The 24,150-nt window shown below is 42.8% G+C and overlaps 1 protein-coding gene across 1 annotated transcript in view; it reads left to right on the top strand.

The window, feature by feature from the left end:
- Positions 1–23,653, top strand: part of CWF19L2 (CWF19 like cell cycle control factor 2) — a 133,822-nt gene extending 110,169 nt beyond the window's left edge. Inside the window, exon 17 of the mRNA XM_013006234.2 lies at positions 23,546–23,653. Coding sequence (XP_012861688.1) covers positions 23,546–23,653 — 108 coding nt within the window. The remainder of the gene's footprint in view (positions 1–23,545) is intronic.
- Positions 23,654–24,150: the final 497 nt, after the last annotated feature.

Genomic DNA, 24,150 nt, shown 5'->3' with positions numbered 1-24,150 from the left:
CGACTTAAAACACATGGCTTGAGACAGGTGCATCTTAGTCCTCAAAGTATCCTGCTTTACAACACTTGAAAGAAGTCTAGTGCCGCAGATTTATCCAGAGCAATGCATTGTTCGTTCTCTCGCCTGCTGCTTTTGTGAGCATTGATTGTGGATCAAAGCAAGACAAAACCTTGGACAATTTCAACCTTTTCTCTGTTTAGCATGATGTTACGTACTGGTCCAGTTGTGAGGATTTTGGTTTTCTTTACACTGAATTGTAATCCATACTGATGACTGCAATTCTTCCTCATATAATCCAGTTTCTCTAATTATTTGCTCAGCATACAGATTGAATGAGTATGGTGAGCGCATACAACCCTGGCACACACCTTTCATGATTTTAAATCACACAGTATTTCCCTGTTCTGTTCGCACTACTACAGCTTGATCCATTTACAAGTTCCATGTGAGCACAATGAAGTGTTCTGGAATTCCCATTCTTCTCGAGATTATACATAGCTTGTTATGATCCACACAGTTGAAAGCATTTGCATAATCAATGCAACAAGTAAACATCTTGTTGGTATTCCCTGCTTTGAGCCAAGAATTGTCTGACTTCAGCAATGATATCCCTTGTTCCACATCCTCTTCTGAATCTGGCCTAAAGCTTTGGCAGCTCCCTATCAACCAATGCGGGATGATCTTCAGCAAAATTTTACTTGCATGTGATATTAACGATATTGTTCTATAATTTGGGCCACCTTTCTTTGGGATGGGTACAAATACGGATCTCTTCCAGTCAGTTGGGCCAGTAGCTGTCTTCTAAATTTCTTGACAGAGATGAGTGAATGCTTCCAGTGTTTCATCAGCTTGTTGAAACATTTCAATTGGTATTCTATCAAAGCTATGCAACTTAATTTTGGGTAATGTTTTCTGTGAAGCTTGAATTTCTTCCTTCAATACCTTGGATTTTGATCATATGCTACATCCTGAAATGGTGGAGTGTCTGCTAGTTCTTTTTAGTGCAGTGACTCTGTGTAATCTTTCTATCTTCTTCTGATGCTTCCTGCATGATTCAGTATTTTGCCTGTAGAATCTTTCAATATTACAACTTAAGGCTTAATTTTTTCCCCTGAGTTCCTTCAGTTTAAGATGCTGAGTGTGCTCTTCCTTTTTTGGCTTTCCACCTGCAGGTCTTTGCACATTTTATGATATTTTACCTTGCTTTCTTGACTTGACTGTTCTTTGAAATTTCTGTTCATCTCTTTGACTCCATCCTTTCTTTCATTTCGTTAGCTACTCTATGTGTAAGAGCAAGTTTCAGGGTCTCTTCTGACATCCACATTGATCTCTTCTTTCTTTCCTCTCTCTTTTAATGGTCTTTTGCTCTCTTCCTGAATGCTGTTCTTGAGGTCCTCCCACAGCTCTTCAGGTCTTCTGTCATTGGTGTTCAGTGCAGCAAATCTGTTCGTGAAATATTCTTGCAATTCAGGTGGGATAGGTTCAAGATCATGCTTTGGCTTTCATGGACTTGTTTTAATTTTCTTCTGCTTCAACCAGCACTTAAATATGAGTGTTGGTGGTCTGTTCCACAGTCAGCCTCTGGACTTATTTTAGCTGCTAATATTGAACTTCTTCATCATCTCTTCCCACAGATGTAGTCAATGTGATGTCTGTGTGTTCCATCTGGAGGAGTCCATGTGCATAGTTGCCTTTTGTGTTGTTGGAAAAAGATATTTTTCAGCCAGCTCTGGGAAAGTCACTGGTCTTGCAAAATTCTATCATGTGATCTCCGTCTTCATTTTTATCACTAAGACCATATTTTCCAACTACTATTCCTGTTTGTTTCCAAGCTTTGCATTCCAATCTCCAATAATTATCCATGCATCTTGATTGCAGGTTTAATCAATTTCAGACTGAATACGTGGTAGAATTCTTCAATTTCTTCATCACTAGATTTAGTGGTTTGTGCATACATTTGAATGATAGTTGAACGGATTTGATTTCCTTGAAGGCGGATAGATATAGTCTGATCACAAACAGCATTGTACCTCAAGATAGATCTTGAAATATCCCTTTGACAATGAATGCTACGCTCTTTCTGCTGATTGTGTCATTCCTGGCATAGGAAGTATGGCATATGATTTTCTGATTCAAGATGGCTAGTACCCATCCATTTCAGCTCACTAATGACAAGGATAAAAACTGTAGACATTCCATTTCATTTTTAATGACTTCCAATTTTCCTAGATTGATACTTTTCCCTTTCAAGTTCTGATTATTAGTAAATGTTTGCAGCTGTTTCTTCTCATTTTGAGTTGCGCCCATCAGCAAATGTAGGTCCTGAAAGCTTTTCTCCATTCACATCAGGCTTTATTCCATTCGCGCCATTCTGGTTGACTAGACTTTGAGAAGGCAGCACGTCCTCACTCCTATTCTGAGTGCCTTCTGATCTGAGGCACTCATCGTAGACTTTCAAAATAAGATGATTGTAGATCTCTAGAACGAATAGCTTATTTTTCTCTTTCTCTTATCCTCGCAGCTGTTTTTTGCCTTGCCACAGATAATATGTCCTGTATACTTCTAGTCTTCATTGCTATTAATGACTACATGACCAAAGAAAATTTTGACACAACTGACTGACATTCTAAGTACTAAAGTGACTTAGCATTAAAGGACCTTCCAAAGGTGCAATGGCATTTTGCTTTAGAAATCGAGATTTAGACCAATGCTACAGAAAAATAGCCAGATTCATAACAGTAGCAAAATGACAGTTATGAAGTAGCAACAAAAAAAATGTTATGGTGGGAGGGGGTCACCCCAACATGAGGAACTGTATTCAAGGGTCACAGCACGAGGAAGGTGGAGACCCACTGCTCTAGGAGAGCAGCACTCCCTCGAGCTGACGACACCCTGTGCACAGTTAACACCGTGTTCCTGCTGGTGCTGAGCCAAGATACCGGTCAAGTCCAGGTCTTTCTGACTCTAGGGACTGGTCACTTTCTGTGCTGGTTAATAATGTAGTGGTGGACCCAGCTGGATGGAGGGACCACAGTTATTATCACTAGAAGACAGAAAACCAAGTCTGTTAACAGCTTTCCACCTGGAATCTGAAGGGAACTTGTATTGTCTCAGTACAATCTCACTTGGAGTAGAAAAATAACCACACCCACTCCTTTCCTATAGTGCAGGGTACTGGTAAGTATTCAAACATTCTCTCACAACCTTCAAAGCTATAATCCAGAAGAAGGACTGTAATCTCGATATAAATGCTCTAATAGTTCCTTTTATAAATTCCTTTGAGTTCATGAAAGGCCTGACTTATATATAATTCTATATTATTGTTAAAAGACAACATCAAGAGAATCTTCATGTTTATTTTTCTAAGAATGACACACGCTATGATTTTTTTTTAATACTGGAAATCTTTTCAGTGTCTGTGTATAAAACTGTTGAACCTGGAGTTGGCTGAAAGCATTGTGCTATTTTAATTTATTCCATTACATTTCTTGATTAGCTATCTAAATCTTTTTTTCTTTCCTGTTGAATGAAGTAGTCGGCACAGAATCATAAGCGCATGTATGGTTGTTCAGTGCTAAGAATAGGCAGTCCATACCTGGCCTTTTCACGGAAGCTTGCCTTCCTGAGCATCTCCGCACCAATCTAGCAAAACCAAAGAAGAGCGGAGAGTTTGCTCTGATGTCCGTCACCCCTCTTTCCAGTTGCTTCATACCAGATGACAAGGGAATTCAAGGTGAGACTAACTTGGCCCTTTATTTCCTTCTTAAACTGTGGTTTGCTATTCTTCCCTCAGAGCTAGTTCAGTTCACTAAAGGACCGACTTTCTAGTCTTCCAGCAACGCAGAGTCCCTGTTATCGTAATACACAGTTATTTTCCAAAAGTTACCATTAGACAACGAGAACATCAGAATCAGTTTTCCCAGAGTTCCTCTCTTTCTTCAGCCTCGCCCACACCTGACATTTGGGTCACGAGACTGCTTTTCTAGGAAACTGGAGCCAGGTGATACGACCCTTACTGTGAGCGTTTGACTGAATAGGGAAATTCATAGGCTGCCACTGTGGAGCAACTTCTATCAAATCTGGGTAGATTACCCAACTGATCCAAAGGGCTACGCCGTAAGGCAGAATCTAGGTCTGAACAATGGGTTGAAAAACAGCGAAATCAGGTGAATGCCAGCACATTTGGAGCAAATGGCGAAGTCCAACCCCTATCCGCAAACAAACAAAAAATAAAACCATTGCTGGCAAGTCAGTTTTGACTGTAGCAAATCTATAGAATAGAACAGAATGGCCCCCTAGGGTTTGCAAGGCTATGCAGCAGCTCGCAGGGTTGAACTGCCAAACGTTGGGCTAGCAACCAAGTACTTATTAAATTATAGGCAGGACATGGATTCTGCCCTCAGCAAAGCGCAGTTACCAAAACACCGACAGTGTGAGAATGTGATGCGTTATTGCACAGAAAATTAGACGATCTGAGGTAGATGGGAGCAGGCGGAGGGCGTAGGACCAAAAGATGATGTAAGTGTTGAAGGATTAATGGGCATCAAACAGGCAGGAAGAAGTGGAGCCACTTCAGGAAGGGATAACCTGGTGCAATTCACCAAGTTGTCACACAGCCACTGGAGAACATGAGAACGCGGACCCCAGAACCGTGACTGGTGAGGGGCCAGAGCTAGGTCATCAAGGGTGATCTGGTCTGTGCTCACAGATTTGGGTTGTGTCTTTGGTTAGTGAGAATAATTAAATATTTTAAAGTCTAAGCGATAAATGCTCAGATTTGTTGTTTGAATGATCATTTTGGACGTCATGTGCACAATGCCCCAGTAGGACCTGACATGGGACGGGAGATCCGTTTACAGGCATTCGCTATATTCTAGTCCAAATATGAAAAGTGCCGTTCTTAGCACTAGTAGGGAAAAAATACATTGGAGAGAGATTTTAGAAATAGAATTTTGATGGGTCACGATGATTCCATCTTTTGACTTAAGTACCTGCATGTGCGCAGAAAACACAAAAAGAGAAATAGAAGGTGATGGGGGAAGATAAATAAAAATAAGCTTTATTTTAGGCATTTTGAAGTCTAACTCATCTAGACTATTTCCAATAGTAGACTGGGGCCTCAGAAGTGCTCTCCGGAGAGTCCTGACCCAGCCAACGCGACACAAAACCCAACTATCGCACTTTCTTTCCTATTGCACTTTGTCTCTGAACGTCACAAATTACTGTGCCCAATCCAATTTATTCTCACAAACCTCTCACTCCTGGGGAAGCAGCAAAGGCTAGGTGAGCAATGTTACTGAACCAAGTTCGCAGTGTATGAGTTATGAGCGGGATCCAGTTTCCTCGTGTCTGTCTGTATGCTAGGTTTGGATCAGGTGAAAGCGAGGGCTCATGTCTGTATGTGAGATTTGTCTTTATGTGAAAGTAAGGGACGGGAATCACCCGCACATCATGGCAACAGTGACTTTAATCTCTAAAGAAAACATCAAATAAAATGTATATCTTCAGTATCCAAGGGACAGCGTATTTCAAGCAGCTAATTAACTGACCTATAATATGGAGATACTTGGGGATGCAATTTATGTTTTATCATCCCTGGTCAGACCATGAATTGAAATCACAGCAGGAGCGCAAGGTTGTCAGGCTACAGCTAAGGAGGAAAGCAGGGGCAGGCTGCGGGCAACATTCACAATCCACCAGGAAAACTTGCCAAATGAGGCTTCAAATGAAGTTTTCCTATCCTCCTTTTACAAGTTCAGATCAAGGGGGAAATAATTCTTAGTTACCTAGTGCGGCTTCAACAAAGGGAAATGTATTTTTTCACAATTTACAAGGCTAGAAGTCTGAATTCAGGAAACTTCCCCCTGTCTTTTGGCAGTCCATGATACTTTGAATAGTTTTCGCCAGCACCATGATTCAAATGCACAATTCTTGGTCTTCTTTATTCAATGTCCAATTCTCAAACATATATGAAACAATTGAAAATATCCTGGTTTGGGTCAGGCACACCTTCGTCCTTTAAGTATCATTCTTGCTTTTCAACACTTTAACGAGGTTTTATGCAGCAGATTACCCAATGCGATGTGCTGTTTGATCTCTTGACTGCTGTTTTCATGAACATTGATTGTGGATCCAAGCGAGACCAAATCCTTGTCAACTTCAAACTTTTCTCCACGTATCATGTTACCTTTTGGTTCACTTGTGAACATTTTGGTCTTCTTTAAATTGAGTTGTAATCCACATTGAAGGCTGCAATCCTTGATCTTCATCAGCAAATGCTTCAAGTCCTCCTCACTTTCCGCAAGTAAGGTTGTGTCATCTGAATATTGCAGGTTGTTAATAAGCTTTCCCCCTATTCTGATATCCAGCTTCTCTAATTATTTGCTCAGTATACGGATTGAATAAGCATCTGGAGAAGATATAAACCTGATGCACACCTTTCCTGGTTTTGAACCACTCAGTATTCCCTTGTTCTGTTTGAACAACTGCCTCCTGATCCATGTGCAAGTTCCCCATGAGCACAATGAAGTGTTCTAGAATTCCCATGCTTCTGAATGCTATCCATATCCATAGTTTATTATCATCCATACAGTTGAATGCCTTTGCACAGTCAATAGAACACAATTAAATGCCTTTCTGGTATTTTCTGCTTTTAATCAAAATCCATCTGACATAAGCAATGATAGTCCTTGTTCTACATCCTCTTCTGAATCCAGCCTGAATCTCTGACAGTTTCTTCTTCTTCGTTAAATTTTTTTTTAAAAATAATTTTATTGGGAGCTCTTGCAGTTTTCATCACAATCCATCCACTCATGCGTTGTGTCAAGCACATTTGTACATATGTTGCCATCATCATTTATAAAACATTTCTCTGACACCTTCTTATCAATGTACTGTTGCAACCAATTTTGAATGATCTTCAGCAAAAATTTACTGGTATTAATAATATTGTTCTGTAGTTTGTACATTCTGTTGGTCATCTTTCTTTGGAATGAATACAAATATGGATCTCTTCCTGTCAGTTAGCCAAGTAGCTGTCTTCCAAACTTCTGGGGCTTAGATGAGTGAACATAGCTCTATTCAGGTCACTGACCTGATGATGTTTCCTCTAGGAGTGTGGCCTAGTTTATTGATAAGCAGATATTGTGGAGAACTGCTTTGCCTCTGCAGATCTGGGTTCTGCATCTGGCTCATCAATCTCTGGTTCTGCGAACTTGAGCTAATGGTTGGCCATTTCGTATCCTGACCATGGGAGCCATCAGATTCATCTGCATGTGCGTGGAAACAACCCGAAGGCTAGTTTGTCTTTCTCCTTCTTGGTTCATCAGCCCTAGTGGTTACATGAATTAGGAAAAGCCTTAAGCTTAACATCTGATCCACAAATTGGACTTACCCACTTCTACAACTTGATATACATTTTTTACATGGATATATTTCTCTGGTTTTTCTTCTCTAGGGAACACAGACCAACACTGATGGTATCCATCTTAAAAATGACTGATCCAGCAGATTGCATTCCTATACCTTGTGAATGGTCATGGCTTAAAAACTTACTGCATTTTTTATGTCTAACTAATGCCCAAGAAGCAGTACTGACAAGCTTCGATGAATGTTGCTTTCAGGGGTCATTGGTGAAGAGTTATGCTGAATATGATACAAAAGCAATGAAAAAATGAATGTCTTTCTTTAACCACTTCTTTTTTTTTTTTTTAACCTTTCAGTAAGATTTTACTTAGTGACTATAGCAATCTAGTTACATAATGGGAGCTGAGTTAGTTAATTGTGCCAACCTGGCTGATAAACACATGTGGCGTTAATTGAAGGGCAGAGAGATAAATGGCTTGGTGAACCTCACCTTTCTGGTTCATGTCTCTTGTTTTATGATGGTCGGATCAGGGTGCAGCTGCCTTAGCCAGTTCCTTGCTTTAGCGGGCAAGGCTCACTTCCTGCAGGACATCCCTGAGGAGAAGCCACATGGACCTACACCGATGCAGACCTGGGTGCTGGAGCACCCGTGTGGAGACCCCTGCCAGTGCTGAGATGCTTACACATTCACTGACTCAGCTTTCCACCTGCAGTCGGTGTCATAGTGTATGTTTTGTGAGATGGAGGAGGACTTTGTGGATTGGGTTGGACATATGGGTTAATGGGTTAATGTTGGACTTGTGGGCTTGGGCAGCACTGGGTTGGGATGTTTTCTTGATGCACACTTAAGCTTTATATAAAGCTCTCTCAGAGTTTCTGTAGGTTTGTTTTTTTTAAAGTACCCAGACTAACATAGAAGCACAAGCATACATAAAACAGGTATTTATGAGCTTCATTTATTTCATACTCATTTATTGACTCCCTTTGTGAAACAAGAACTTAGTGGTTTAGATTTTCCTCTTTCTTTTTCTGCATTCTGAAGCTCACTCACATCAGTCCTAGCCTGAGTCAACACATCTTTGTATGGAAGGAAATCAATCTGAAGTTAAACAACCTTAGGTGATGCTCAGAGAAGTTTGGAATTTTTCCTGTGAGCATAACATTTTTGTTGAGCTGAAGGTTCTTTGGTTCTCGGCTTTAGAAAAAACATTCCCTATCTACACTGTTGCCAGCCAACCTTATCACTTACTAAGCAAACCTTGCATTCAGATAGCTAATGAACCAAGTCATCATGAATGTGCTTGGCTGCTCTGAAGTAAAAGCACTGAGAAGTTCTTCCTAACTTCCCAGCTGTCGGCAGAATCTTCATAAGCTGCACAGCCAGACGAGGAATACCAATTGACCAAACAAAATCACAGATTGTATCACAACGCATGGCTTGAATCCTGATTGTACGTCATTACTAGTAAAAGTGAGAAAGCAGTACCTTTGAAACAGATGGAAAGATTACTATTTTGATTGATCGAGTTGAAGACAACTTCCAAATCTTAGTTGGGTCACTAGGGCAAACAGCCTACCATTGTACCTGACATATGGCAGGTACTCAATAAATGCTTGTAAATTGAAAAAGAGGTGACCTTTTTCCTACTGCATTTTTCTGGCCTCGGCTTAGGAAAAAAATTATTATGTACAGCTAAAGCAATTGATATGGATTAAATTGCACAATATCCTATTACAGGAAAGAGGTTATTATACTGTAATTATTGCAAGATTTTATTTTTATAAACCTCTCTATGGGCATATAGGTATATCAAGTACTAAAAGTATGCATCTCTCAGACTGGGATGTAGATGATGTATACTTTTCTGCATCTAATATACTTCCTTTTCTTTACAATGAATATGTACCACCTTTTTAATTTTTAAAAAATTATTTTGTTGGGGGGATCTTTCAGCTCTCATAATGTTCCATACATCAATTGTATCGAGCATATTTGTACATATGTTGCCATCATCATTTTCTAAACATTGACCTTCTATTTGAGCCCTCGGTATCAGCTCCTCTTTTTCCCCTCCCTCTCCTACCCTCCCACCCTTGTGACCCCTTAATACATTATAAATTACTATTGTTTTCATATCTTACATCGACTGCTGTCTACCTTCATCCACATTTCTGTTGTTCCTACCCCTGCAGGGGTGTGTGTGTGTGGGAATTTTGCATCAATCATTGCAATTGGTTGCCCCTTCCTCCCTTCCTCCCCCCACCTTCCCCCTACCCTCCTGGTGTTGCTACTCTCATTTCTGTCTCTGAGGGATTTATCTGACCTGAATTCCGTGTGTCGTGAGCTCTTAGCTATAGAGCATTGTGTTAGGCAGGGTTCTTTACAGAACCAAAAACAGGACACTTATGATATATAACCAAAAACAGGACACTTATGAGATATATATATATATATATTTGTACATCGAGGAGGAATATAACAGCTAATTACTCCACACAGCAGTACAAAGGGTTCAGTTCAACTCACTTCCACAGAACAGTGAATATACTTGAAATTCTTCAACTCCTGAGGGCTGCTGGCTCCAACGTCAAGGAAGCAGGTGAAGAGTCCTCCCTCAACCAAGGCAAGCACAATCTGCCCTCAGGAAGCAAGCAACAGGGTGGATCACCACCAGTCAGTAGCTCATGAGCTTAGTGAAGCAAGCCCAGATGGGATAGTGAATGCAAGCAATGCAAGGTGACAGGATCCTCAAGCTCAAGCAGTGTATGCACCAGCAGCATGGTGAAGCATGTCTCAAAGGAGTCTCAAGTTCTAGCAATGATGCATGGGTAGGCTTGGCCTACAGGTAGTGTAGCTCACAGTTGAGGCAGCATGCGCCAGCACCTTCCAGCATTCTTCAATCACCAGAGAGCAAGAGAATGGGGACAGGCCTTGCAGAGCCATTTATCTCTTTGACCTCCCATCAAACTATGACCTGATTAATCGCACATGGTCCTATTGGCCAGGTTGGCACAATAAACCTAACTATCACAAGCATGTGATAAATGCTTTATCATCAGAAAAATGAGGAAACACTCAAAATATATCACTCCTGGTCAAATACCAAAGTCCCCTCCCTAGAGTAAAGTCTGGCTTATAATGGCCCTCTATGACAGAACTGCACAATGGAGCTTTCAAGACTGTCAACTTTTAACAACAGACACCACTGGTGGATTTGAACTTTCAACCCATGCAGATAACAGAAAAGAACTGTTTCCATTTGGGTTGTTTTCATACCGGGGTGACTGTGAATAACATTGCAATGGCCATTGTATCCATGTGTTTGCTTGAGTTTCTGATATATCCCGAGTCTTTGGAATATACTCTACATACATAAGAGTAGAATTGATGAGTCACGTGGAAATTCTATGTTTAATGTGTTGAGGGACTGCCACGTTGTTTTCATGTACATGTTTATTTCCTTCTATTTCAAGTTAATACTTTCTCCCTACTAATGTAGGAATCTGCATGGAAGTGAGTTTTGGAATTTGGGAATGCGATTGTTAAAGTCTTATGAACATTGATATTTTTTGTACAATCAGTTAAAATGAAGGAATTATATGTGTATCTTACTTTTTTTCCTGCACCCTAAGGCCTCACGGACTACATCTTTCCCTACCACCTAATTTCTTGGCCAAGGACAAGAAGGATATCAGAGCATAATATTTTAACATTTTCAATGAGTTTCTGGAATTCTTGAGAACTTGTCTATAATCCATCTGCCCATCAATCATATATCACAGTCTCTTATAAGAATTTTTCTGTTGTCCCAGAATTTCAGAGTTAAAATTAAAAGGTCTATATACAGCATTCAGGAGCCCTTGGGGCATACTGGTGATGTGCTGTGTTGTTAACCGCAAGGGCAGCAGTTTGAAACCACCAGCTGCCCCACTGGAGGAAGACAGCACTTTCTACTCCCCAAAGAGTTACAGTCTTGGAAACACACGGAACCCTGCTCTATAAGGTCACTAAGAGTCGGCATCAACTTGACGGCAATGAGTTTACATATATACAGCAATAGTTAAAATCCAGAAAACTGCCAATATTGCCAGCAGCCATTTCTTTGTAGAGCTTACTGAAAAATTCTAGTTCAAGGAATTGGCTGAACTTTATCTCTTCTACACCCCCACTTTCTCTCTCTCATTTAATATAAGGAGAAAAATGGGAGAGAGAGGAGTCTGGCCTTGGGAAGTGATAGACAGAGTATCTGACGGGATACTGCTTTTTCTTCTTAAGACCTCCTTGGGTCAAGAGGGAAGGGAAGTGATTTCCCTCCTTGCAGCGAAGGAAGACGGGGCTGAGCAGCACCACTTGTTAGTATTTGGGAGGATGAAAAGATACTTGTATGCTATCACCGGTGGTGGGATTCACATAATCCAACAACCAATTTGCTGCCCTAGTGACCGTTTTGAGTATAAGAAAAAAAGGTATGCCAAGAGGTAGTTTATTATTTCATACAGTTAATACTTACATAAGAACAATAAAAGAGGTACACAAAACTAGACTATTAAAGTTTTAAAGTATTAATGAAATCTTTTAAATAATACTTGGCAAAACAGTAGAATTGTTACTTACGATATGTCCCTTTTGCTTCTTGATTGGTGTCCTTACTAGCATAGTCTTCTCTTTGTCTGAGCATCATCAGCTGTGTGATGTACCCTGAATGGTCTGTTCACTGTGGGAGCAGGATTCCATTCCTTTAAAGGCAGGCCGGTCACACAATAGTCATCGTGCTTGCTACATTAGAAACAGGCGACTTCTCTTCACTGAATATATTATGTTCATCTTTGAAAACCCCTTTCTGCTGAACTAACACTATTTTTAGCTTGTTGAACACTTTCAGCAAGTGCCTAATTCACTCTCAATGTCTCGTGGGGCTTTGAGGGATAGCACGCGGCTGAAACGAATGAGAGCTGTTTGGTACGTTTCCTCTCCATGTTCTGTGTCTGTTACTGTAGTAACAATTCAAGGGAATAAAATGTAGTATTTCATCAAAAGCAGAATGTGTTTTATGAAGTGAATTAATACATATTATAAGCATAGTTCCATTTAATTTTTTATACAAATAGATGAAATGAACACTACTATGGCTGCTTAGAATACACTGCTACACAGATGAACTTTATAATAAATGAGGAATGTAAATTTGTGATCGCCACATGGGGCAGCTGCCCAACACCCACCTTAGGGAGAACCCTGATTACAAGTGCCATTTTAACAATTGGTTTGCTGAACTCAACAAAAATTAGCTATTGATTCAGCCAAGCCAATGCAAATAGGCTGAAACCCACCATTGATTATCACCTAGTTGAATCTCAGCCTAAACAGTGGGCTTGCTATTGTGTTATCATAAAAGAAAAAACCCCAAAACAAAACCCCAAACCTCACTGTCAACATTGAGTCAATTCCAACTCATAATGACCCTGCATAGGGTTTCAGAGACCATGGATCTTTATGGAAGTAAACAGCTTCATCTCTCTCCCAACCAGTAGCAGGTGGGTTTGACTTTGTAGTTAACCGCAGTGCTAGCAGGGCTCTTTCTGGGTTACCATAACAGGAATAAAAGAGATTGGGGATGTGTATTTGGCTTGATGAGGGCACTGCTCCCTTGCTTCAAGGTACAGAAGATGAATCTCACAGCGGCTCAGAGGAGGGGAGGGGGCTCTCACAAATGGCTGCCAAGGCCTAGGGCTGCTGATGGGGAGAGTCATTCCCAGGGCAGGCAGGCGGGCAGGCGGGCAGGCGGGCAGGCAGGAATATCTCCCAGCCAATAGGGCATCCATAGACTGTAACCTAGCAAACCGATTACATGTACTCAAGAAGTGCAACCTTGCTGGATCAGGAAGGGAGATCTGTCTCTCTCTCTTCCTTTTCTTGCCCTGACATTGGAAGAGGAGGTGTGAGGTGGAGTATGAGAGCCCCACCATGCTCCATCCTCCACCACAAGTTGTTATATTTGGGACAGTGCAGGGAGTGGGATAAGGAACCTTAGTGGTGCAATAGCTAAGTGCTTGGCTGCTCACTGGGAGGCTGATGGTTTAAGCCCAGCCAGTGATCTGTTCCCGTAAAGATTACAGTCGAGGAAATCATATGGAACAGTTCAGTCAAAAACCGACTTGACTGCACCCAACAACAGTAGGGCATGAGATAAGTGTGGTGTTTGCATCGTATACCAAATGGAAGTTTAAGAGCTAACAGGACTAGAGAACTGGGAGAGATGCCACCACCCGTCTTGCTGAAACACGAGGACCCCATGGATAGCACCTGAGAGGGCCACTCGAAGGCAGGCTCTGGGTAGACCAACGAGAGCTGGCTGGCTGATCCTCGTCTTTCCTGCCTTCTAGGAAGACCTGGGATCGGTGGTCCTGCTCATTGATGGGAATTCTAGTGGTGACCCTCACTTACCTGCTCCTTCCTAGCCTAGCGTCCTGGCTCTAAAGTCAAGCTGCTTTTAGGAGGGGGTGGGGATGGGGCAGGCAGGGCGGGAACAGGGCTGATGCCTAGACACTAAAGTGAGATCATTTTGAAAATCAAAAGTGACGGAAGCCGAATCTGAACAAGAGGAAACACGGTGTTTGGCAAGGTATCACTGGATGACAGGAGGGGAAAATGATTTCCTACTTTTCTCAGTTAACACACTCAACTCCTAGCACAATGGCTGGAGGTTGGCGTCTCCACAGAGGCACCTCAGAGGAAAGATACAGAGATCTACTTGTGCAAAAGCAGCCGCCGGAAGCCCTGCGAAGCAGTTACTCTGGCGCACACGGAGTCTCCAGGTGCGCAAGCTAATTAGTGGTACCTGATTTGGTTACTGGCTGGTGCTTTTCTCAACCAACTGAGCTGCCTCAGTAAATTCAATGTACCATCGACAGGCGGGCCTATGGGAGGCCACCCAGAGTCTCAGGGGGAAAGGTAACCTTTCCCCATCAGCCCTTGAAAACAATTGGGAGTAGGTGATAAGCTCTGCTTTTCATGGGCTGGCCATAAAAAAGGTGCTCATTAGCAGTTGATCTTTAAAGTGAGCGCTTCCTAATGTAACTTCATTTAGAGCTATTTTTATTTAATGAACCTTGGAAAGCTGTAATGAAGTTGCACTCCATTATTGTTTTCACACAGATCTTGTATGCAGCAGAGAAATTGTAACGAGCCCTGCTATTTAAGCATGCTCAGAAAAGGCAGGAGAAACACACAGCTGAAATTGTGTTCCAGCCTTTAGAGCAGCGGTTCTCAACCTGTGGGTCAGACCCCTTTTGGGGCTGAACAACCCTTTCACAGGGGTCACTGAGACACTGCTCCTCTACCATTTCCAGGTGGGTCCACCCACATGCAGATATGCCCACATACTAGTACCCAGGTGTGATGACATCATCGCACCAACCCCATCACATAAACCCCATACAAACACCAGTGTAAATGTCAGCGTTGGCACCATAATGTATTTATGTGGACCAGTCACACAGGTGTAGAGAACAGCTACTGTGTAGAAAGCAGCTGCTGTGTTGAAATCAGGTACTCTGTTAAAAGCAGCTACTGTGTTGAAAGCAGCAGTATCGGAGGTAAAACAACAGTATTGGCGGTAAAAAAAATTCCTGGGAAATTTAAAATCATGTATTGTAAAATCATCAACTACTGTAAAAAAACAAATCTGTACCATGGGAACTTAATCTGCATACTGATCGGTCTTTTTACATTCAGCTGTGGTTATGCTAAATTTGTAACAATGAAAATACATCCTGCATGTCAGATATTTACATTATGATTCTTAACAGTAGTAAAATGACAGTTATGAAGTAGCAACGAAAATAATGTTATGGTTGGGGGTCACCACAACATGAGGAACTGTATTAAAGGGTCGCGGCATTCGGAAGGCTGTGCACCACTGCTCTAGAGGCTGTCTGCCTCACTCAACCTTAGCAATTTCTTCTTTCCATAAGCTTTCTAGTCCTCTCTACACAATCTATTATCTCTCATGCAAAAATAACAGTGTTTGCTCTTGCCCAAATCAATAGCCAGTGTAACAAGGTACCCTTTAATGGAGGCGTGAAGTGGGTACTCCTTGAAAGGGGCTTGTAAAATATGCAGGGGAGAGAAGACTAGCCACTCAAAACAGATCTGAAACATGGCTGTCCTGATGCAGCTGGGCAAATGTAACTAGATCAGATCACTTTGAAGGACTTTAAAATTTAGTTATGTCTGCCGTAAGGGGCCGGCAAGAAGGCCTTACTGAATTTTCAGTGACTGAGGAAAATGGCGTAGCCCTGAAGAAGAAAGGCAGATAATGGTTGTGGCTGCTGAGGTCGGGGGGCTATGCTACTGGCACAGGATGTGGCTATGAGGGTCCCCTCTGAGCCCAACCATGAGTCCCATGGCAGATGGCAGATGGCAGGATTCAAACCTGGCTAAACAGGTTTTTGCTTGAGCTGGACTGATAAAGGTACAAGCGATTTTATTCTTTTACATTGTTGCCTTTAAGCAGCAAGGTTTGGGGAGCATTCTGCTCTACTTCTGGTGACCCCATAACTATATCAAGCCATGCTCAGGTGTTCATGAGTCATTCCAGTGTTCTGGTATTTAAATCTCAGAGCAGTCTAATGTCTAAGCTTCAGCCTCTCATCCAATTCAAAGTTTCTCCCCTTACGCTAAGCCCTTGGAGGATGGAAACCTGCAGTAAAAAAGAGATCCTGGTGCTAGTTTAATGATAACATCACAAACCACAAAACTAAACCCACTGCCATCAAGTAGAGAACCCTTAGCAACCCAGCAGGACAGAGTAGAACTGCCACTTTGGGGTTTCTGAGGCTTTAACTGTTTATGGGAATGGAGAGCCTCATCTTTCTCTTAGAGAGCAACTAGTGGCTTCGAACAACAGACCTTGTGGCTAGCAGTTCAAAGAGTAAGCACTATATTTTCAGGGTTCCTGTGGCCTCATACCTCTTCCTCAACTCACTAAGATCACTCAAGCTTCCCCAGAATTGGAGCAGAAGATGAGAGGAGAGGTGAGAAAGGAACAAGAAGGAGGAGGATGATGACAATAGCGGCGAAGAGAAGCCACTTTACTTAGGACCTGCTGTCAGGTGCCTCTCTGAGTATCTGCTATTTTTCTCATTAAGTAGTTCTGGGGAGACTTAGGGAACCTCATGACCAGGAATAAGATGTCTTCTTTGTAGTTCTGGGTGCAGGTGCTGCTCTATCTGTCCACCTGCAGTCCTCCCCATGTAGGCACCTTTTTTTTCTTTTTAGAGACACCTGTGCCATGTCTTGGAGATGGTGCAGTTGGAAAAACAGCCGCAGTGGCTCCAAGCCTAAAGACTGATATCATTACAAATCGTCATGCAAATAAATATGCGGCAGGTGTAAATAGTCTTTTTAAAAAAGGATTTATTTTCTTTAAGTCAACCTAGGCCTAAATTAGAGTTGCTGTCTTAACCCAAATTGGGAAATTCAACCTCAGCAATCCTTGCCTGACATCACACTGCCTGCATCCCCCACCACAAAGGCTCTGGGGAATTGACCTTGAGGCAGCGACGTGAAGGTTTGGGAGAGTGGAGAGTGTCCAGGGCAAATGGACTGTGTTTCTATTTTCTTCCTATGACTCCCACAGTAAGTTCCCACAAACTGGGTGACTTAAAACAACGCATTTTTTTATGCAGGCCATCAGGGCATCAGTAGGGTCTCCCTCCCTCCAAGCCTCTAGGGAAGAATTTTGCCTTGATTCTCAGCTTCTAGTGACTCTAAATATTTTCTGGCATCTGTCTGCATCACTGCACTCTCTACCTCAGTCTTCACATGACCCTCTCCTCTTCTTGCTACTCTCTCTTGCCATTGGACTTGGGCCCCATGCACGGAATCCAGGATGATTTCATCTGAAGATCCTTAGTTGTTTCTGAAAAAACCTTATTTCCAAATCAGGTCACATTCACAGGTTCTGGGGACTTAGGCACAAAGGTACTTTTTTTTTTGAGAGAGAGGGACACAATTCAACCCATTGCAAGGACTAGCCATGCAAAGTTCCTGATGTTTTCTGAACTCGTGGAGTGGGCCATCTGTATCATTCCTTTAACATGCCATTGGCATTATTATCATTGGCTTTATTCTCTCCCATTTGATAAGTTTGTACCTCCACAGGATACATTAGACAAAAGCAAGTCTTCTTTGTCCATTATGTTTGTATCCTACACTCCACCTCCAGCGCAATAACTTACATGTAAGACAAAATTAGGGGTACCCTAGTCATTTGGGGACAAAGCAAGGAAATGCAAGTTTCTGAAACAGAAGCGATTAAAAGGATCAAAAACAAATGGCCTAACCCATTTGTGGAAATCTTTTCAGGTGGAAATGACTTCAATGAATGTTCCTGATCATGGGGAGCTTAATAGCTCTCCGCCAGGGACCTGTGATGATCTCCCCCCCAAGGCAGCAATTTAGAAAGCAGCTAATGAATGACGAGCTGTCATCTTGGAAATAGTGGCGCGTCTATCTTGAGGGTTGGTTGTAATGACAGAAGTCTTTGGCGACTACTGAGGAACATAAAAAAGCAAGTGTTCGGTCAGACTTTGTGATTGCTAATTTCCTTGTCAGCGAGATGCTCGTGTCTGGCAGACCTTCATTTTCCAGTGAAGTTCAGCAAAAGCAGCATTACCCCGTGAAGAAGGGATAAAGCCCACACGATCCCCCACGGTACCTGGGTTGAGATTGCAAGCTTACCACCAATCTTTTGGTGACAATTTGGTTTCTTGACAGCTGCAAGCTGGTGACAGGGAGAGCTGTGCCCTGAACAGTGGGCTTGAGGATAACAATCACCAATCAGGTTGTTTTTCTGACCAGTAACCAATAAGGTTGTTTTCATTCTGATCCAAGAAAATGATCAGAATCCGCTCAAGGTAGCCCACCTCTCTCTTGCTACTCCTGAAACACGATGCTTAGGACGGTGATTAGGTAGCAAGACCGAGGGAGCAAGTGGCAGCCTTGACAATTTACTTTGGCTGCTGAGAAAGGACAAGCTGGGAGGGGAGAACAAACAAGAAGAATACTGGGAACAGTAGACACGGTATTTTAATTGAAAGGATGCTTGGAGCTAAGGTTTCTGGTGTTGCTCAAGGGATAGTGCATTATTTCTTTAAAGGCAAGGAGATTATCAGGAAATAAATCAGACAAGAGACAATAATGCCACACAGATGCCGGATTCACAAGTCTGCTTCTATGGTCGCGCGATCCCAGCTCTCTTAAATTTTCTCTAAGAAGCTTCGATGCTTTTGTTCCATTGGGTGCTGGTAGACAAAGGAAAGTGCTCCTAGGTTTAAAGTTACATTTCATCTGCTTTAAAAGCCCGGGGAGGAAGGTAGGAAAGGGAACAAAACCACACTGGGCTGGATCTCAGACTTTCTGCTTTGCAGCAGATGTGCATTCGATTGCAGACTTGGTTTTCTACCCCAATTAGTCTCCAAATGAGTAACTCAAAATTTCCATTTGCATGCTTTATTTTGTTTCCCAATGAAATAAATGATTATTTCTTGCTTCAAAGAAAGTCTTTTCAAGGACACCAGAGACCAATAACATTCCAATCCTTTACAAAGGAAAGACTTGGCTGATAGCAGTAAAGCCAACCCTTTGGACGGAGGTTTATTGCTGGTTGCCTCCCCACTTCTCCCAGGGTCACTATGAGTCAGAATCAACTTGATGGCAGTGGTTTGTTGTTGTTTTTAATCCACCTTGATAGATGTGTTAGTCATGTGCCTTCCACACCTACAGACCCCTTAAAGGAAAGCTGATGGGGAAGCCAAGGGAGACCCCTCTCTGGACACATCTGACCCACCCGCAGTCATGTCATGGGTCTGTGCAGTAGTCGAGTGTCAGGAGCTACGGCCATGGAGAAAGAGCCGCGCTGGTTGGATTCCTACTCTGGGACTTGAGTGGGGAGATGTGGGTGATAATCATGCAGTCAGTAGGCAATCTAAAGGTGCTAAGAAAAAACTTAAAATAATTATACTTAAAATAATAAAAACAAAACAAAACAAAAAAATTATACTTAAAATAATAAAAAAAACAACCTTATCATCTTCAAAGCACTCTCCACTACACTTAGTACATTTGTTAAATCTGTAATTCAATTATTGAAACATTTTCCAAACTTACCTGTTTGAATGGCTGACAGCACCTCCCTTGTTTTTTTCTTCACCTCTTCTGTGTCATCAAATTGCTATCCGTTCATGTCCCTCTTCATTCTCCGTGTAACATAAAGGAGTCACACAGAGTGAGGTCAGGTGAGTCAGGTGCTTGGGACAAGAGAAGCATGCTGTTTGTTTGCCAAAATCTGGCTCACTGGCTGTGTGAGCAGGTGCACTGTCGTGGCGGCAAAACCAGCTCCTCGTCTGTCACAAATCAGGCCTTTTTGGTCACACAGTGTTATGCAATCTTTTCAGAATCTCTAAATAGAAAGCTTGATGAGGAGTCTGACCTGGTGGAATGAACTCCAAATGCAATTCCCCCCCTCACATAAAAAAAACAAACAAATGAGTGTCATCTTGATCTTTGATTTCACTTGATGAGCTTTTTTGGGGCAAGGCGATGATGGAGTCTTCCACTGGCTGGATTGATGTTTTCTTTTGAGTTGTAAGAATAGCATCATGTTTCGTCACCAGTAATGACCTTGGAAATAAAATCAGGGTCGCTTTGGAGCTGTTCTTTCAAAGCACAACATGTTCACACTCGACGCTCTTTTTCCTAGTCAGTCAGAACCCAAGGAACAAATTTACCAGTGACCCTTCTTATTCCCAAATCTTCTGTTAAAATTCGCTGAACCGAGCTCCAAGATAGTCCAGATAACTATCCCATCTCTCTGATGGTCCGTTGACAGTCTTCAAACACAAATGCACAAATTTCATCAACATTTTCGTCTTTTCAGGAAGTTGACAAATGTCCAGAATGAGGTTTGTCATCAATTGATATTTCACCTTTTTTGAAATGAGAAAACGAATCATACACTTGAGTGTTCCCCATCATGCTGTCCTTCTAAGCTGTGTTCAACCTCACAGCAGTTGACCAGAGGGAAACTTCCCAGGCGGCACCACTGGGTGCACTCACTCAGAGTGAGCTGCTCCATGCTCTCCTAGCAGGAAAAATGCATGCTACAATAGCTCCACCCAGTGGAGCTTTTTTTTGGTGTGGGGGGGTGAGGTACCCCCTCGTAGGCTAGTGTGAGTGCCTTGAGTGAGCCAACGCTGCAAGTAAGTGAACATTACACAGAAAGAGTCTAAAAGGGGGGTAGGGTAAGAAAGCTATTGGAAGTGGGGAAACCTCCAAGTGGAGAGGCATGGAGCTATGCTAGGGCAGGAGCAGTGTAGGATGAAGGCACATGAAGATGTGTAGTAACCTGCACTGCCTTTGATTCTAGAGGATTTTCGAGTTCCAGATTCCATGACTGTCTCACAGCTCTACTATGGTACTTTCCCCACTGAGGTTTAATTTTCTTGGTTATCTGGCTAGATCCCTTTTTCATAGGCCATGTGTAAGAGCCTCACGTTCAGGTCACCATTTGACCCTGGTGTCCATCCATCCTGTCCCCACCTTCTCTCTTCCTTTCTTTCTTTATTTACTTATCAGTGCTGGGATTTGTTAGTCCCCGAACTCTCCCATTGGCTCTTCTGAAAACAGGCCAGAGGATCTGCTTCTGAAAAGTTGCAACCGTGAAAACTGTAGGGAGCCATCTCCGTCTGTGCTCATGGGCCCCATGAGTCAGAGTGGGCTTGATGGCCACTAGCAGTAACAACCAACATGACATGTGTTGGCTCAGCTGCCCAGTCAGCTGCTTCTTTGGGGGTTTACAATGGGAACAGGATCACTACTCCTTCTCTGCAGATCCCTCACCTCTGCTTTCCTCCATAGGCTGGTCTCATCTTCTCACCAGCCCTTCTGATTGGACAATGGCTACCAGCAGTTCATAGCAACATATGCCTCTTTGGACAGGGGAGAAGGTTTCCTCTTTCTTCTAATTGCTTAAAGAATTTCCTGAGTTCACCCACTTGGACCATGCGCCTACTTAGACCATGAACAAATGTCTATGGGGGAAGGATCAGGCTCCCCTTTCCGGCAGGGCCCAGTGGTGGAGCTGCCAAATGGAAACGGCAATGCTCACGTTATTCTTCCCTTGCATATTTTAGGGTTCAATCTCCCGAGTAAAACTACCAATGAGAATACAATACAAATGTTTGCCCTTTTTACCCAGACCTAAGCGATTGTGAGTGATCTGGCCCGTGTCTGTGACGCCAGCTGTGTCTGGGCTTCCTCCCTGTCCCCCTCCCTTTGTGCTTCATCCACAATGGATTTTTACTTCTTCAAAAGGCCCCAATTCTCCAAGGGCTCAAGCAGAAAGGAAATATTTTGGAAATGTGTATGGCAACATATGTACAAGTGTAATACAATTGAATGATGGATTGTCATACGATTTGTAAGCGCCCGCCCCTCCCAAATGATAATAAATAAATAAAATAAAATGAGAAAAGGCAAAAAAAAAAAAAAAGTCCCCAATTCTTTTCCTACCCAAGGACATCACACACGCTCAGTCTTCCGTCCACTGCTCATCTTGGTACCGCTGAAATAAACTTTTAATTTAAAATGAAGACAGGTGCCTTCAGACAAACCTAGATACAGTAGGAAGATTTAGTGCAGGGGGAGCGACAGAGGAAGGTGCAGAACACACCTTTGTAAGCTGAACATAATGAAGGCTGAGCTGATCTCATTCGTCTAAAGTCTTTTTTTAAATCATTTTATTGGGGGCTCTTACAACTCTTGTTACAAACCATACACCAATTGTATCCAACATACTCATACATAAATTCCACCATTCTTTTCTAGACATTTACTTTCCTTTTTCTTTTTTTAATCATTTATTGGGGGCTCATAAAACTCTTATCACAATCCATACATACATCAATTGTATAAAGCACATTTGTACATTCGTCTCCGCTCCAACTTTAGTGGTGCTGGCTGGTCAAAGACATTCAACCAGAGGAATGCCATGCTCTGATTGGTCTTCCTGCATTGCTTTCCTTGTTCTACCTCTTCAGTGTCTAAGTGCAAGGCTAATGATTTGTCAAAGAAAAGAAAGAACAAGAGGGGGTTTACCCCCAAATGTAATTCTCTTCCAGCATTAGCATGAACAGAATAAGTATCTTTTACCTGCACTCTTTCACGATCAAGGTACTCCACTCTTGTCTACTCTTGGTCACTAGGCCAGAAAGTCAGACCAGATGAAGTCAGAATATTCATTTCTCAGGCTTGTCTCTTGACACACACACACACACACACACACACACACACCACACACACACACACACACACACACACATGTCTATTGCATCTCTGAGGATGGCCTGACTGCAGTGTGGATTACACACACACACACACACACCACACCACACACACACACACACACACACCCGTCTATTGCATCTCTGAGGATGGCCTGACTGCAGTGTGGATTTCAGGTGACTTAATGCTCTTAGTGCTGCCACGGTGCCTGATTTCCCAGCTGCTGGTCTTGCTCAAAGGAACTCTCCCTCTCGGGGAGGGTAAGACTGGAGGTCTGGAAAAAGCCTTTCTCCAAAGCAGTTTCTCTGAGCTGGGCCGCGTACTATGCCTGAATGGAAAACATCTTGCCCCGACTCACATCATAACCCTAGAGGCCAACGAGCTCCCCTTCTCCTTGAAAATCTACTTATTTGTTGTTGAGAATACACATAGCAAAGCACAGACCAAGTCAACGCTTTCACAGGACAGCGGCTTGCCATGATGACCAACTTTGACTTCGGCAACCAGGTGACGTTCCTTTTCTGAGTTTTCCTCTCATCTTAGCATCAACTCACTTAGCCCTCCCCTGACTGTCCTATGCAATCTCCAAGTTGCTGTTGTCGCTCTGATCCCATACAGCTCATAAAGAGCAGAGTGCCCAAGGAAACCTTTCTCCTCTCAATTTAAGCTGAATTATTGTTCCATTTGAAGACGGCAGGGGCTTGTTTTGGTTTAGGGTCTAAAGATTTTCCCAGGGCAACATTTTCAGGGGTTCATCTAGCCTCTGTGGTTCCAGAAAGTCAAGAGCCCATGAAAATTTTAAATTCTGTTTTTCGTTTCCCCACGTTTGCTCAGGCGTCTTCTATGGCGTCTTTTAGCAACATATTCAACAATGGTAGTCAGACGCCATCCAGCTTTTCTGGGCTTATGGCAAAGGAGGCAGTTGTTCGTGGAAGTGATTAGTCACACGTTCCACATCCTCCTCCTAATTCCTGATTCATTGACGAAATGGCACACGGCCCCGGCCTGACCTCCTCTGGCTTCAACAGGAAGAAGGAGAATCCAACTCCGTACCAGCCAAGGCTGTTTGCCACAAGGTAGAGGTCAGACACACATCCATCTTCCATGCTTCTTTACCCTATGCTGACACCAACCACCCCTCCCATAGTGCTCCACTTCTCGGCTGGCCTCATTAATTTGTTTGAAAGACCACACAGAACTCACAGCGTGTTCCCAATTACAGGGGTTTATTAGGGAAGGCAACAGCATAACGGATCGTAAGACTACAGTTCTTTTGTCTGCAGCACCTCTTCTTAGCCATGCTGGCAGGCATGTCTCCCTGGTCCTTAGCTTCTCAGCCACATGATCCCTTTGTCTTTACCTCTGTGAGCCAGGAAGCCCCCCTGCTCTGCCTCACTGTCTTGCCACTGTTCCTCTGATCTGCCTCATGGTCCCAGCAT

The sequence above is a fragment of the Echinops telfairi genome, unplaced genomic scaffold (assembly GCF_000313985.2).
Source record: "Echinops telfairi isolate 266 unplaced genomic scaffold, ASM31398v2 ScPeMD7_7421;HRSCAF=8459, whole genome shotgun sequence".
Taxonomy (NCBI): domain Eukaryota; kingdom Metazoa; phylum Chordata; class Mammalia; order Afrosoricida; family Tenrecidae; genus Echinops; species Echinops telfairi.
The sequence above is the reverse complement of the archived record's forward strand: the minus strand, read 5'-3'. Positions and strand labels throughout refer to the sequence as shown.